The sequence below is a fragment of the Labeo rohita genome, chromosome 6 (assembly GCF_022985175.1).
Source record: "Labeo rohita strain BAU-BD-2019 chromosome 6, IGBB_LRoh.1.0, whole genome shotgun sequence".
Classification (NCBI taxonomy): Eukaryota; Metazoa; Chordata; class Actinopteri; order Cypriniformes; family Cyprinidae; genus Labeo; species Labeo rohita.
This window is the reverse complement of record NC_066874.1, coordinates 27,698,103-27,715,061: the sequence shown is the minus strand read 5'-3', so window position 1 is coordinate 27,715,061 and position 16,959 is coordinate 27,698,103. Positions and strand designations below refer to the sequence as shown.

General features: G+C 33.5%; 1 protein-coding gene across 1 annotated transcript in view; it reads left to right on the top strand.

The window, feature by feature from the left end:
* Positions 1–16,959, top strand: part of cntn3b (contactin 3b) — a 75,307-nt gene that overhangs the window by 32,884 nt on the left and 25,464 nt on the right. The window contains exons 7-13 of the mRNA XM_051112466.1: positions 1,937–2,039; positions 3,827–4,011; positions 6,944–7,080; positions 9,079–9,208; positions 9,681–9,831; positions 9,911–10,038; positions 16,416–16,591. Of these exons, the coding sequence (XP_050968423.1) occupies positions 1,937–2,039; positions 3,827–4,011; positions 6,944–7,080; positions 9,079–9,208; positions 9,681–9,831; positions 9,911–10,038; positions 16,416–16,591 (1,010 nt within the window). The remainder of the gene's footprint in view (positions 1–1,936; positions 2,040–3,826; positions 4,012–6,943; positions 7,081–9,078; positions 9,209–9,680; positions 9,832–9,910; positions 10,039–16,415; positions 16,592–16,959) is intronic.

Below are 16,959 nucleotides of genomic sequence, written 5' to 3'. Positions count from 1 at the left end.
TAATCCGAATTTTATAGGTGGATGGTAAAAATGCTATGATAAAAACTCTACATTATTTAAAGTGGAAGTGAAGCAGTCAGTCAAGTATAGCCTACAATATTTAGTAATCTGATTTCCACTTTAATAATAATACCATTACGGGTGGAAGAAGTCACAAACCTGCTAGTTTGGGGTGAAAAGCGGATTGGTAACAATATGCGTTTATGTCGTTACAGCCATTCTGACATAATTTTGTGTGCTCAAGAAGATTTAAAAAGATAATTTGGTACCCGCGAGCTGTGGGAAATCTACATGAAAACTTCATTTTTTTCTTTAAAATGGTTACATTAATTAACCATATAAATCAAAATAATTAGCCTTTAATTGCCTATATAGATTAATGAGCGCTCAAGCGCAAACACACACTAAAAAAAAAAAAAAAAAAAAAAAAAAAAAAAAAAAACTTGCCACAGTGCACCGGCAGATAAACAGCAGGGAGACTGCATTAACATTTTAATAACTTATTGATAAACTATTGCTTCTTTGTTTTCGGCTTAAGAGATGAAGTCGGCGACACTGACAGTAGTGGATGCGCCTGTATGTTTCATACAGATTACATAACCTGACTATTTGTATTCTATTTGAATTGGTTCTTTAAAAAGCAGACATTTCACTCTCTATAGATATATTTTTCATATCTATAAGGCAAGTATACACAGAGTTTCGAAGTTTCATGCTCAAGTTCACAGAGACAGAGACAGTGGAAAGCGCATCCTGTTTGCTTTAAGTATTTTACAAAAGCACAATGTTTTGTTGTTATTGTGAGTGCACACAAATAAAGTTATCTTTACAGATTCGAAAGACGTATTACTCTTATCTGTATGACCAAAAATGACAGAGTATTTTAAGAGCAAGTGACCGCACGGACTATATGACTTCGCCACTTCCTGTGGAATTCTTTTTCTGCGACTAACAAAATTTTGGTCGACTAAGCCTCTTCTAAGCCCTAGAAATCAGTTTACTAAATAATGTAAACATGACTGACTGCTTCACTTCCACTTCCACTAAGGTTTATTAACACCAAGGATGTATCTAACAATATATAACTATAAAGATATAGTTTTAAATCATTCTAAATTTAAAGGAAGGAACCATATTGTTATCATTTTCAAGACTATTCCAGCAAATCAACTTTAACAACTTAGACATCCAACCAGAATCCATTCTGCTTTTAATAATTTTGAGCATTTAATGTGGCGGACGACAACAACTGAATAACTGTTATTATGCACTTTCTATATTAGTATTTACCTCAGCTTGTGGAAAAGCAACTAGTAATAAACTTTGATTGATCATGCGGCTTTCTCTTTACCACCTGTGTATATTACAAAGGAGAAAAAACATTTAGCGTTTAGTGTTTTTATTGTATTTTTTACTGTGTTTTTACTGTAATTGTAAGCTCAATCTGGAAAACTGCTGACAAAATGTTTGATAAAAAAAAATGGCACAGTATTTTTATGGTAAAGTTCGGGAAAGTAGAGCTGTTTACAATAAATTTCACCTATTTTGAACTGTATATCTCACTTGGGTCCAAGAAGCTCGTGACATTTTTACGGAGATATTCATTTGTAAATGTCAGAGATGTATTTATTTCACCGTCTTGAAAGCTAAACTGCCTCTTTTAAGAACACTAACCTGCACTCTTGACAATGCCTCAAAGGAGGCCACATTTCCATTTGAGATGGATCCTGTTTTTATTATGTGTGTTCCATAAATCTTTAATAACATGTCTCCGTATTTTTGGCACAATCTTCTCAGCTCCCCAGCTCATTGACAGGTCTTTGTGTTTTGCCATTTGTTGTTGTTTTGCTTGTATTCTGGAGTACAAAGCTTGTATATCATAAATCATGAATGACAAAGCCGTATGCATCTGTGCTGTATTGTCTGCCCATGGCAGGAGCGATGGGAGAGTACGAGCCCAAAATAGAGCTTCATTTCCCCGACACCATTCCAGCTGCTAAAGGATCCACGCTGAAGCTAGAATGCTTCGCCCTGGGAAAGTAAGTCCAACATGCTCGCACCTGCGTCTGTCTGCGTTTTCCCGCCGCAAACTGTTGCCTGAGTTCACACCCTTGCTTAGCGTTATTTATTTTTATCCCGCGTTATAAAATACACCGAATTTGTGATCAGCACTTCAGGTTCATTCTTAATGCGATTTGCGATCTGTCACGGAAGCTTTTTACAGAGAGCTTTTCACAATAATGGCCCGCTTTGCAGCGAGCAATGACCCGCAAGATTTACTCCTTAAATAGTGTGGAAATAGAGCTGCAAGCCTCTTTTCAAATGAAGAGCAGAAGGGTTGACGTTTAGAGAGGGGGGTAATGCAGGTTTTCAAAAAGCGGGAGATGATAGCTTTTCACACCATACAAGGAGCGCGTCACCCCGGATTCAAACGTGAATCAGATCCATTCACACTCAGATTTTCTTAATAGGGTACAGCTTTGCAGAAATGAGGGGGAAATGGATTTTCTTTTGCTAAACATTATGGAATTTCACTTCCTCAGACAAAGTTGCTGTAGCTGGTAGAGCATGATGCTAGCAATGCCAGGATGCTGTCTTATGCATGGGTTTGAGTTTTAGGAATTATATGAACAAATCAAAATGCTTAAGTTAAATGCAGTTAAATCACTTTAGATAAAAGCATCTATCATAAAAGTTTGGGGTCAGTAAAATTGTTTAATATGATTGTTTAAAGTCTCACCTAAGCTGCATTTATTTAATTAAAAATACAGTGGAAATTGTAAAACCCTGAAATAGTAGTTTAAAATAATTGCTTTCTATTTTAATATATTTTAAATGGCAAAGCCAAATTTTCAGCAGCCATCTCTCCAGCCTTAAGTGCCATATGATCCTTCAGATATCATTCTAATATGCTGATTTGCTTCTCAATAATATAATTATGTGTTAAAAAGAACAGCATATATTTTAATAGTAAAGACTTTTACACTGCCAAAAAGTCTGATGTTTTTGATCAATTTCATGCATCATTGTTGAATAAAAAAGTATTACTGACCCTAAACCTAAATACTAGTAATACTTTTTTTATTTTAAAATGCATAGCTTGAATGCAGTGTATGTCACTTTAGATAAATGCAAAAGCCAAAGTGATTTCCCCCTTACCAAACATTACATGAAAACATAATTTTGACCTTGTAATTCCTCAAATGTAATTGTGTGAATGAAAAAGTTGTAGCTGGTAGAATGTGGTGCTAGAAGTGCCAAGGTTATGAATTTGGTTCAAGGGAACGCATGCATGATTAATAAAATACCTTGAATGCTTTGAATAAAAGTGTCTACCCAATGCATAAACGTAAATGCAAGTTCTAATAAAAAGCATAACTTGGATGCAGTGTGTGCCACTTTGGATAAAAGCCTCTGCCAAATTGATTTCCTCTCACCAAACATGTTAAACCAGAATTCTGGAACTAACCTAGTAATTCCACAGATGGAATTCTGTAAATGGGAAAAAGATTCTGTAGCGGGTAGAACATGGTGGCAGCATTGCCAAGGTCATGATTTTAGTTCCTACGGAATTCATGAATGATTAAATACTTTTAAAGCTTTGAATATAAGTGCCAAAACCAAAACCAAAAAAGCAAAACCTACACATGATAAATGTACAGCTTAAATGCAATGTATGCTGTTTTTTTTTGTTTTTTTTTAAAAAGCAATGCCAAGGTAATGATTCCAAGGGAATTAACATACTGATTAAAAACAACAGTATATTGGCTTTAGATACAGGGTGCCAGATGAATTTCCTAATGGTGGCTTTGTTCTGATTTCACAGTCCAGTTCCCAAGATCAGCTGGAGAAGAACCAGTGATGTTTCGTTCCCAAACAAAGTCAAGCTAAAAAATTCTAACGCCATTCTGGAGATTCCAAGTTTTCAACAAGAGGATACGGGAACATACGAGTGCATAGCAGAAAACAGCCGTGGAAAGAATGCTGCGAGAGGTCGTGTGTCTTTCCATGGTGAGTTCGTAGTCACCTTCGATTTCTACTTTATTATTACTTTTCAAATGTATTTTTCATTTATTCCAGCTTTCTCGTTTTACCATTTATCATAAACACCCTTGTCAACATCACTTTACGGTTAAACATATGTATACATTTCTTCTACCTCTGGAATTTGTTGTTTGATAAGTTTAAATAGATATTTTTGTTGACAGATCAGCTTTGTCTCATAAAGCTTTACAGTAATTAAAAAAAAAAAAAAAAAGAAAAGCATGATTGTTGCCATATGGCATTTCTGCACCGCACTGAAGCTGCAGTAATAAATCAGTAGATAGTGGCAGTGGTTATGATACTGCAGTTATTTATTTATTTGGAAGTGTTTTATAGAATGTAAATTGTATTTATGCAAAAAGAACATTATGATTTGTGTTTTGTCTGTTGAGAAATATCAATTAAATTAATTTAAAAAATTAATTTAACAACGTAGATGCATTTTAAGAAAATGTATGTGCATTTATTCATGTATTTATTTTCTAAATATCTTTACTATTATTAATTTTACTATTATTATTTTATGGCAAAAAAAAAAAAATTAAATCATTAAAACAATGTTTACCTTTGAGAGTTAAGCATTCATTAGAAATATTCATGTGCTTGAATGAAAATTTGCTTATGCGAGTTTAATATGATTCTTTAGCAGCTGTAAAGTTCTAAACTACCTTGAGTGGTATTATTATGACACTTTTCCACTGTCATTATGTCATGTAAAACCACACTCAACCTCGCTATGCCACTTGTGTCATAACTCACAGTGAGAACATGTCTCAACCAGCGTCTCATTTGACTTTTGTCCTTGAGAGACATGACATTTCATGATGCACGTGATTGTGACTTTCTGCAATGAGCACCTCATTGTACAAGGTCACAGTGGCATTCCATAAAAAGTCAAGCTTAATTTGAAATGTATGACGTTGTTGTATTAATAATTCTTTACCCTTTGTACCCTTAATAAAATCCAACACATACTCTAGAGTCTTTTTGAGCTTTCTGTATTTGCACTGACTGCCTAAATATAATTTGTGCGTCTGAATGCTGTGAAACTGTTTTACAATTCTGTAGGATAAATGAAAAAGAGAATTTGCCTTGCCAGAGTAGATTTTCTGTTCCACTATGTGATTTCTTGTAGAAAACAAGCAGTTTGAAAAGCACTGGATTGGTGTCGGTCTTAAAGGATTCGTAGGTCTTATCCTGGGCCTTTTAAATTAACATTTGTGGGGAGAAATGCAATCATATGAATTCGTTAATTGAACTCAAGACGCGGTGCGTGGCGGTGGAGTGTTTGCCAGCCGAAAGGATAATAAAGCTTCCAGAAGGAGGTCAAAGGATTTGTAGCACGGAACGGAGCATGTGCCCGTAGTGTGATAGAATTGACATATTCACTAAGCGTCTCACTTCAGTAGTTAGATTCATATTCATATGGCTCTAGTGAAATGGGTCGTCTATTGTTTGTTTTTATAGGGGCGTCAAGCATGCTCTCAGTATTATACAAACTAGCGAGTGGGTGTATGGCGAGCCATTTGGAGCTGCTGAAGCAGCTTATGTGATTCTAATATTACAGCCTTTTCTGATAATAATAATCAATAAAGGAGTTCGGGGGTCACATTGTGATTTGAGCAATTTGACTGAAAGTGGGTTGGGATGGACATATACTATGTGTCAGGAGCATATATATACATATATATATTATATATATATATATATATATATATATATATATATATATATATATATATATATATATATATTTAAGAAATGAATACTTTTATTTCTCAAGGATGCAATAAATTGTGTTTTACATTAGGGAAAAAAAATATTTAAAAAAATTCAATAAAAAAAAAACAAAATTAAATATATAATACTAATAATAATAATAATAATAATAATAATAATAATAATAAGGAATATTTAAGCACCAAAACAGCATTTTACAATGATTTATAAAGGATTACATGACATTGAAGACTGGAGTAATGCTGCTGAAAATTCAGCTTTTTCATCACATGAATAAATTATTTTAAAATATAATCAAATAGAACACAGTCATTTTAAATTGCAATAAATTTAACATTTTTTAATTATATTTTTTAATATATATATATATATAATATGAGAGAAAGGCTTCTTTCAAAAACAGTATAAAATCTTACACACCCTAAACTTTTGACGGTAGGCTATATTTAGCTTTTTATTTTTTTTTTTTTTTTTTTTTTTAAAGAAATGAATACCTTTATTTCACAAGAATGCAATAAATTGTGTTTTAAATGAGGGGGGAAAAACTAATATTAAAAAAATATATTAAAATATATATGATGATAATAATAAGGAATATTTTAGCACCAAATCAGCATTTTACAATGATTTCTAAAGGCATTGAAGACTGGAGTAATTGCTGCTGAAAATTCAGCTTTGTCATCACAGGAATAAATTATTTTAGAATATAATCAAATACAAAACAGTTATTTTAAATTGTAATAAAATTGTAGCTTTTTTTAATATATTTTTCTTCAAATAGAAGAGAGAGACTTCTTTCAAAAACAATATAAAATCTTACACAAACTAAACTTTTGTCGGTAGGCTATATTTAGCTTCTTACTTTTATTGTAAAAAGAGCAACCAGGAACTCCATGGCATCTCCGTTATTTTTTACAGACGAAAGTCATACAGGTTTAAAATGACCCTTAGGGTGAGAAAACGATGACAGATTTTTCATTATTGCGTGAACTTTTACTTTAATTGTTTCTGTCATCAAGGCCTTTGAATCCATTAGCCTTGGGTAATACGACTGGTTTTAATATGCAAGTGTAACATTTCATTTATGTGTGTACTTGAATCTGTCCATCATTGACCCATCATTCATTTTTTGATTTATTAATATGCTCTCTATCCACAGCCACACCTCACTGGCTGCAGACGATGACGGACACATCATTGTCCATTGAGGAGAATCTGTTTTGGGAGTGCAAAGCCAATGGGAAACCAAAACCCTCATACAGCTGGCTGAAGAATGGAGAAACTCTTATATCCGAGGTACTTAGCGGTTTCTGAAAGACCCCTAATGAGACTGAAAGCTTTATATCCACTTACTGTAGTTCAAAGTCAACGCAAACATGAATTCTCATTGCTGACATAAAAGCGAGGCAAAAAAAGAAGCCAACAGCTGTTTAAGTAGGAGAGACTCCCATCAACAAACATCAGCAGTTATAAGGCAGCAGTAAGACTCCATTAGACGTGACCTGCATTCAAGCCGAGAGTGACCCGTACCTCCTCCCTCCACCCTTCCATCACACATCACGTCAATCTCTCCCTGTGACTCTTTGTGCTGAGTTCAGCCCTTAAGAACAGCCGATAGGCTTAAAAGTCTGCTATGCCATTAGCAGAACCATCAGCTCAACACCTCCCTACCTGTCTCACGTACTTTTCCGACTGGACGCTCATGCCAAATGAATTGGCCATTAGTATCTCACTGCTATGTTCAACATTTCTTTTCTGTTCATTGGAGCAGAGGGTCAGCATTTTTCTTTATTCTCTTTTATAACCTCCTCCACCCTCTCTTAACCCGTCCTTAGATATTCAACTCAACGCACTTTCAGTATTATATGCACAATATGTTGGTTATCAGCCAATAGTGGAGGTTTTTTTTGGTTGATATTGGGATATACATTGGCTGAGATTGGATTTTTCATTTTTCTAGCTCAGTTTTCATATATATTTTTTTAAATTTAGATTACTTTTGTTATCTTCCACTCACTTTAAGTTCATCTTTTAAAACAAATAGTTTAATAAAATTGTTAAATGCTGAAACCTTGAAACAGCTGAAGCAAAATATCCATTTTCAACATTATGAAGTATGCTAAATTCAAAGGGCCCTATGAAATCAGTTTTTTTTTTTTTTTTTTTTTTTTTTTTTTTGTAAACTCAATTTTAAGGGTTAAATTAAAAAAGTATGAATCAAAATGCGTGACTAATTAATTTAAATCATGAAACGCACATTATTTAACAGCACTTTTTTAAAATTGCCATGTTAAAGCAAAAATAACATTTTTAAGGCTTTATGAAATGTGTTTTGTTTTTTCTTTTCTTTCTCAAATTCTGTTTTATTTTAATCATATTCTGTTATTTCTATTAATCTCTAATTAATTGATTTTATTTTAAGAAATCATGTATTATTTTATTTTATTTTATTTTATTTTATTTTATTTTATTTTATTTTATTTTATTTTATTTTATTTTATTTTATTTTATTTTATTTTATTCATTTATTTTCCAGAAATATGGTGTTGTGTATTTACATTTTTCTGGTAAATAATTTCTCTGGTAAATATACTATAAAAATAATGATTGAAAAATAATGATATTATTATAAGTATATTTCTGTCACAGTTTCTTCAAGTTAAAATGCTCATAAAGCTTTTTTTATACAAGCATCACTTGTGGATGATTTTGGTTTTCTGTCTTTTTTTTAACAAAATTCCATAATTTTACAATGAAGCAGTGTTTTTTATTTTTCAGTATCAGTGAGATACTGTACTATTGCAGTTTTCATTAAGAGTTTGATTTATTTATTTATTTTTTTTCTTTTTAATTTTAATGTTTGGTAAAGTTTTAGTAATTTTGTTGTCCATTTTTGTCTTTTTTTTTATTATTTTTTATTAATCTATTTTAATATATGTCTGTAATTTTTATGCCTTATATTTTAGTTGCAATCATTTTAGTGCATCAACTTAAATGAAAATAATTTCCTTGCCAACTAGCTAAAATGTTGACATTTAAATTTATTTTATTTTAATGAAGTTTTTTAGTTCTTAAAAAAAATAAAAAATAAAAAAAAACATGTTTTCCCCTAATAGTTTTATTTAATTAAAGGAAAGACCCAATCCATATCTAGTGACGAGCATATCATAGAAACGTGGCGCTGGTCTCTTTTGACTTGGGCCAATAAGCAACCATGCAGTCAAGCAGCCCAGCATTGCCCTAGCAACCGCATAGCAACCATTGTACTTTGATTGTTTGTGGTTATGTCTACAGGGCCGAGTGCAAATAGAGAACGGCGCTCTCTCCATCTCCTCGCTAAACCTCTCAGATGGTGGGATGTATCAGTGTGTGGCGGAGAACAAGCACGGCATCATTTATTCCAGCGCCGAACTGATGGTGCTTGGTACGACCTCTGTATTTTCACCGCCTGCTCTCCATTCTTCATTTGAATGCTAAAACTTGATTGTGTAGTAACAGCCCAGGCTCAAATTACAAGGCAGCACTGAAAACATCCGTCTGATTGAGTGCTCCATTGTAACGCTCACATTTCCCCAATATTGATTGTGAAATTATGTCTGTGCATGCTGAAATTCATTCATTTTAATCACATCACACTGGTCAGTATTGTGCATACGAGGCCAGTTTCGAACAAATGGCGTCGGCAAAGTGAAATGTACGTTTTCGTTTAAGACAAATGGCCTGGAAGAAGCCGGTGGAAGCGGACAGCTCTATTTGTTAAGTCCTTTAGACTTTTCTAAAAGGCTTTCTTCCTTTTTTTTTGCCAGAGGCTGTTTGAACGTCAATTGCTGTTCATCACAGATTCCATTGAGGCTTTAAGTGTGAGTCTGAGGACCAAATCTCTCTGTCTCCTACAGCCTCTGCTCCCAGCTTCACCCAGAATCCTTTGAGCCGAGTGCTTAAGGCTCGTTCGGGTAGTGACGTTAGCCTAGATTGCAGGCCACATGCTTCGCCCAGAGCCATTAGCCTGTGGAAAAGAGGAAGTGAGATACTGCAAAGAAGCGAAAGGTATTTAGCTTTGGAGTTTATATTTTATCACGTTGAAGCCGTGTGATTCTTTGTGATGCTAATTATTCATTACCTTTAGGATTTCACTCTTCCCTAATGGGACTCTTAAGATTGCCAATGTAACCAAAAGAGATGGAGGTAGCTACACATGCGTCGCTAAAAACCAGTTTGGCACAGCGAGCACAACAGGAAGACTGATAATCACCGGTAAGTCATTTTGTTTTTTTATTCTGTGTACACACTTAAAAATAAAGGTGCTTCACGATGCTATAGAGAACCTTTTTCGTCTAAATGGTTCCATAAAGAACTTTTAGCATTTGAAGAACCTTTCGGTTTCACAGAAGGTTCTTTGTGGCGAAAGAAGGTTCTTCAGATTATAAAAAGGTAAGAAAGAGATGGTTCTTTAAAGAACCTTTGACTGAATGGTTCTTTGTGGAACCAAAAATGGTTCTTCTATGGCATCGATGTGAAGAACCTTTTAAAGCACCTAAGTTTAAATTCGGCAGTGTTGGGGAAAGTTACTTTTAAAAGTAATGCATTACAATATTGAGTTACTCCCTAAAAAAGTAACTAATTACGTTACTTAGTTACTTTTTATGGAAAGTAATGCGTTACATTACTTTTGCGTTACTTTTTAAATCTGGGCAGGGCTTGCTTGTTTGTTATAAAAAGTTCTATTTTTGGCAAATGTAAAAGCCTTTTCACACCAAAAGCCTCAGGCTTTGAGAAAAGTGAATTCACGTTTGCACAGTAGACCACAGAAGAAAAAATATCAACTCTTCAGCAATATAAAAAAAGGAAAACTAATGTTAGATTATCTTGAGTCATTTTTGCTTATTAGTATGGTTGAATTGGATCATTGAAGGTCGGCAGCAAAGACATCGGTTAATAAAATGGTATTAAATGCTTAAAAGATATTTGTATTATTTAATATATTTAATTATTGCAGGTTTGTGTCATATTCTGAGTTGAATTTCACAGTTTATATTCATTTTGAGGAATACTGAATCTGTTTTTTGTGAGTGAGATGAATTAATGCATTTTCACATTTATTCTAGAACTAATATCTTACTCCCGATTTCTCTCAACATAGGGAAAGGAGAGCTTTTAATCAATAAATGGGGGGAAAAGTAACTGGCATTACTTATTTGAAAAAAGTAACAGATATTTTCTTGTCAATTAAAAAGTTACTTCACTAGTTACTTGGAAAAAGTAATATTATTACGTTACTTGTAATGCGTTACCACCAACACTGAAATTCGGCTTGCTAAAAGTTTTTTCCACGCTTTCTCTAACCCCATTATTTACTGCCTCTTTCTATTCTCAAAAATAGCAAAAAGTCAGACAAAAGAAACATTTTTATCATCCAAACAAAGACATAATGAAATTTCTTTGTTGTAAAAAAGCTGATTCATCTCTCTCAAAATAGTCTTGGATTCTTTTGACAATCATTTAGCTTTAGGACCTAAAGTAGCTTTATTTTTGCTGTACAGACAATACACAGACACAGTCCGGTCCACTCTTATTGTTGACTCAGATACTGTATTCTCGATGGTATAACTATGATTAGCTTTGAATGAATTGCCACATCTGGCACATATCATGATGCACTGCTTCAGCTGTTTCAAGAAATGTATTAGCCAACTGACAACTCCATTCTTCTTACTTTCTGTTGTCACTGCTGTCAGCCTTTCAAGTCAAAAAATCACAAAGCATAAGATTTGTTTTATATAATCAAGCACACTGAGAAGTCCTACACAATGGTGCTACACTATTTCAAGACAAATGGCTTTTGTTATCAAGTCTCTATGTCTCAAAGTTTTAAGACATCTTTTCAAACTCCTATTTAAGGAATAGTTCATCCAAGAATGTTAATTCTGTCATCTTTTACTCATCCGCAAGTCGTTCCAAACTCATTTGACTTTCTTTCCTCTGTGGAAAACAAAAATTAGAAAATATGAAGAATTAACTGTACTTTACTTTTCTTGCTATTACAGTATATGCTGGTGGGAGCTTTAAAGAAAGCTTCAGAAAATGACACAAAACTACCAAATTTAAGTAGTCCATGTGAATCATGCTGTATTTCAAGTCTGTATGTCTTTGCTCAGTACCAGTCTTCCCCTCCAGTGGGCTACGAACTGGAAACGCGTAATTGGACATTGAGTTGAACTTAAGAGGTCAGTCCGGTTTGCGAATGAATCATTTGGTTTTGTGAACTGCATAAACTGATTTATTGATAGATTTAAAAAAAAAAAAAACATTCATTCGCAAATCGAGCATCAATGCTTCAATGAATCATTCCTGTATAGTTCCAGTGGGGCATTGTTATGAAAGTTACATTTGATTTCCAACTCATGACTATCCTAATAAAATTATAAAAAAGTGTTTGATGCAAAGTTTTGTATGTACTCAGTTGGGACATGGTTTCAGCAAAATTTTGACTGGCCCCACCACCAAACCAAACCAAACCAAACCAAACCAAACCAAACCAAACCAAACAAAACAAAACAAAACAAAACAAAACAAAACATAACATAACATAACATAACATAACATAACATAACATAACATAACATAACATAACATAATATAATATAACATAATATAACATAAATAAAATAAAATAAAATAAAATAAAATAAAATAAAATAAAATAAAATAAAATAAAATAGTTTCTTGGTGTTGGCCTGTGAAGTTGTATTCTACGGAAGACCATTTCCACCACTGCATTAAAAAAAGAAAAAAAAAATGTTATTTCGACTTTTTATCTAACATTTCTGACTTTTTTCAGAATTGCATGATATAAACTCTCAATTGCAAGTTACAATTTTACAATTTTACAAGTTACAAAGTTTACAATTGCAAGTTGCGAGATATAAAGTTACAATTCAAATTGCAAGTTTGTATCTTGCAAATCATACCTTTTTTTATGAAATCACAATTCAGATTTTTTTTTCTCAGAATGGCACGATATAAACTTTTTTTCTCGCATCTGCAAGTTATAAAGTCCAATTTTGAGGTGAAAAAATACTGATATGTTCTCAAAATTTATATAAAATAGTGTTTATTGAAAAAAAAATGTTATTGCAACTTTTTATCTGACATTTATGACTTTTTTCAGAATTGCATGATATAACCTCGCAAATCTGACCTTTTTTGCAAATTGCAAGTTTGTATCTCGCAAATCTAACTTTTTTTCATATCTGCAAGCTATGAAGTCAGAATTGTGAGATATGAAGTTACAATTTTGAGGTGAAAAAATACTGATGTTCTCAAAATTGATATAAAATAGGGTTTATATCTCAATTCTGATTTAACTAACAGTTGCATGTTACAAAGTCAGAACTGCAAATTCACAATTCTGAGAAAAAAAATTCACAATTTGATACATAAACTCGTAATTCTGAAAAAATAGTCAAAATTTATGTTGTTGCAATTTTGACTTTATAACTCACAATTGTGAGTTTATATCACTTTTCAGTTCTGAGAAAAGTCAGAATTGCTAGTTTATATTCTGACTTTATAACTTGCAGTTTATATTACATAATTCTGACTTCATTTCTCAGAATTGCAAGTTCATATCTCACAATTCGGAGAAAAAGCCAGAAGTGAGATTTATTTTTTATTCAGTGGCAGAAACGAGCTTCCGATAGGCCAACAAAAATTGTAGATAGAAGATAGAAATTAAATAAAAAGAGTTTTACTTTTTACAGGCAGGTCTAAGAAGTATTCAGGTACAGAAATTGAATAATCAAATGTAAAATAACAGCATTACTCTGTTTTACATACAGTGCGTGCCTAGTACATAAGGCTGCCTTTATTGTCAAGCCCTGATTTTCCTTGCTTATTGGGTCATTCCATGTCAACTAATTTTCGCAAACTTCCCCGGCTAAAAATTTCGATTTTGTTAATCTTTTTTTCTGTAGAAAGACAAACATAAATAGTGATGAAAGCCAAAATAGCAAATGTCACAGATGTACAGTACTGTGCAAAAGTCTTAGGCCACTAGTATTTTCATCAGCTAAAAAATGGTTTAAAGTCAGTTAAAGTCGGTCTTTTGCTGTAGTGTGTCAGTAGGAAATATCAGTTTACATTTCTAAACATTCATTTTGCCATTAATTATAATAATCCAGTGAGATTTTTGTATGGAGCACAGGCTGTTGTCAGATTCCTTGTGCAAACAGAGATCTGATCTCTCCATCATTCAATCCAGTCTGTCTTAAGAAACAGAAAAAACGGAGACAGACTAAATCCAGAAGAACTGTGGCAACATCTCCAAGATGCTTTAAGAGACCGACACCTACAAAGCTACAGTACTGTTAAAATTTTTAGACAGTTAGGCACATAAAATGAGGGTGCTGTCAAAAACAATGTCATAAATAGATTTTCTTTATCAATGAACTTCTGTTAACTAAAATAAATCAGCATTTGATGTGACCATCCTTTGCATTTAAAGTAGCTTTTGCCCTATGTGCACTTGTGCAGAGTTTTTCAGGTAGCTTTGCAGGTAGGTTATTTGAAACATCTTGGAGATGTTGAAACAGTTCTTCTGGGTTTAGTCTGTTTCAGTTATTCTGTTTCTTCATGTCATTCCAGAGACAGACTGGACGATGGTGAGATCAGATGTCTGTGTGGAGCACTGGCTGTTGTCAGACTGCCTGTGCAAACAAAAATCTCACTAGATTATTACAATTAATGGCAAACAGAATGTTTGGAAATGTAAACTGATGTTTCCTACTGACACACTACAGCAAAGGATAGAAATAACTTACTTTAAACCATTTTTTAGCTGGTGAAAATACTAGTGGCCTAAGACCTTTGCACAGTACTGTATATTTACTGAGTAGCCCACTATTTTGTAGAGGGTGGTCAAAATGACAAGTTTCACCTGAGATTTGAGGCCAAATTAGAGGGAAGTAAAGATGACTTTAGAAAGCTGGCAGCATCTTTATTCTATTTTTACACGGAGACTCATAGGTCTATTAGTAAAATCTGTTTACTTTACCAATTTTTGTTTCATTATATGCCAACGGTGACTGTTCAAAAATGGCAAAAAGCACTTTTCATGTTTTGTTTGCCTGTAATTCAAGAAGTATTAAAGATACTTTAATACTTAAAGATTAGATTAAAAATCTTAATATCCTTTTAGATTCTGGTTCTTAAACTTTTCCTTTGGTATCTTGGTATTATTTGGCTTTCATCACTATATATGTTTGTCTTTCTACAGAAAAAAATATTAATAAAATCCAAAATTTGAGTTGGGGACTTAAGGTTGAATTGACACGGAATAACCCTATAGTAATTGAATGAAAAACATTCCTTTCTCATTTTGTGATTCAAGGAACAATACGGATTTGAAACAACATGAAGTTGAGTAAATGATAGAATTTTCTTTTTTGGGTGAACTGTCACTTTAAGAGAGCCTTCTATATTGTGGAGGCATAACATTCTCTTCTCCAGTGTTCTATGTAGTTCATGTTCCTTCAGTCTTCCACACATCCCAGTCAATGTTTCGCTAATTACTCATTGTTAAGGTCATCCATAATTGCTGTGGCCATTATCTGTGTGGACTGTTATCTCCTTGTTAAGCTATAGGATGAATGTTATTCCTCACTTTTGTTCTTCATTATATAGGTTACAGCTTTAATCAGCAGTATTTTTATTGCAAATCAGAAGAAACTCATTAGCTATATACCACTGAGGCCTCTGTGTGAATCCATACGTCTTTTGTAGGGTTTCTCGTTCTTCTCCTTCCTTGCATTTTTCTCTTATTATGTTTTTGTCATGCACCATCAGTTGACCCCTTTAATGTAATTTAATTAAAATGACCTTTCCCTCACTAAGCGTCTTCAGCCAACTGTATTCTGCTCACTGAAGACATGCTGCCAATTCATTTGGCTCTTATTAAAATCCACTTTATGTTAGTCTCAAATTAATAGCCCCCATATGGAAAGACAGCAGCCAAAAATCTAAGTATAGTACCTAGAAATTAAGATTATTACAGCAATAAACCACCGTAGGCTGTGGTAAAATCGCTAACCTGCAGCCTACTGCTCATCAGGACAACAGCAATGTAAGTGAAATATTGTTACAATTATTTTAGAAGGAAGTTTCGATTTATCACAGAAAAACATTTTAATTCATTTCTAAAGCATTTTTGAAATAGGCAATTTATTAAGAATTTCACCGTTTTTTTTCTTACTGTAAATGAAAATTCATATTCAGATATTTTCTCATTAGCAAATATTGTCTTTTTTTGTACATATTTTAAATTCATAGTTTTTTCCTCTCGTCCTCAGCTTCAATTTCAATCTTGATAGTCTTTTTAAATATCTTTTTGTGTCATTTTTAATAACTCAAAAAATGTTGGTTTTAATTTATTATTTGCATAGACACTTAGGTCAAAAAGGTGTTTTTTAATTATTTTAAACTACTCCAAAGGCAGCTCACTAGATTTTTGGAATAAAAAGAGCGAGAGACAGAGAGATTGTTTTGTTATTTGCCTGGCTACAGAACATATTCTCTCGCCTCAGTTTGTGTCCCTGAGCTAAACTGACAGACTATGTTGACACTGTAACTAACAGAGCCCACGAGGATCAGCCAGGGCCCCAGCAGCACAGAGATCACGGTGGGTGAGAGCATCGTGCTGCCCTGCCAGGTGACTGCCGATCCAGCCTTGGACGTGGCCTTCTCCTGGGCCTTCAACGGTCAGCCCATTGATTTCCATCAAGACGCCGACCATTTCGAGCGAGTGGGAGGGGTGAGTATTGTGGTTTAAGGGCTATATTGCAACCTCAGCAACCTCATCCCACACCACCACCTCCAAGCATGAAAGATTTATTGGGAACATATCTTAGAAAACAGGATTTTCCTTGCTGTTTTGAAAAAAGGGGTTGATGTACTGTGTAGACATAATCTCACCTTTACAAATCATTTATGAAAACTGCAAAAAAAGTCTTAAAGGGGACACCGGGTGCAAAATTCACAAATAAATGTGTCTTAGCAGTGTGTGGACCACCCTACAATTATAAAAATCCATTCACTCCTTTTGAATCCTCAAAAAACCTAAACTGACTCAATTATCAAGCTGTTTTGATTTTCTGAGCAGTATGATGTCATACTGATGAT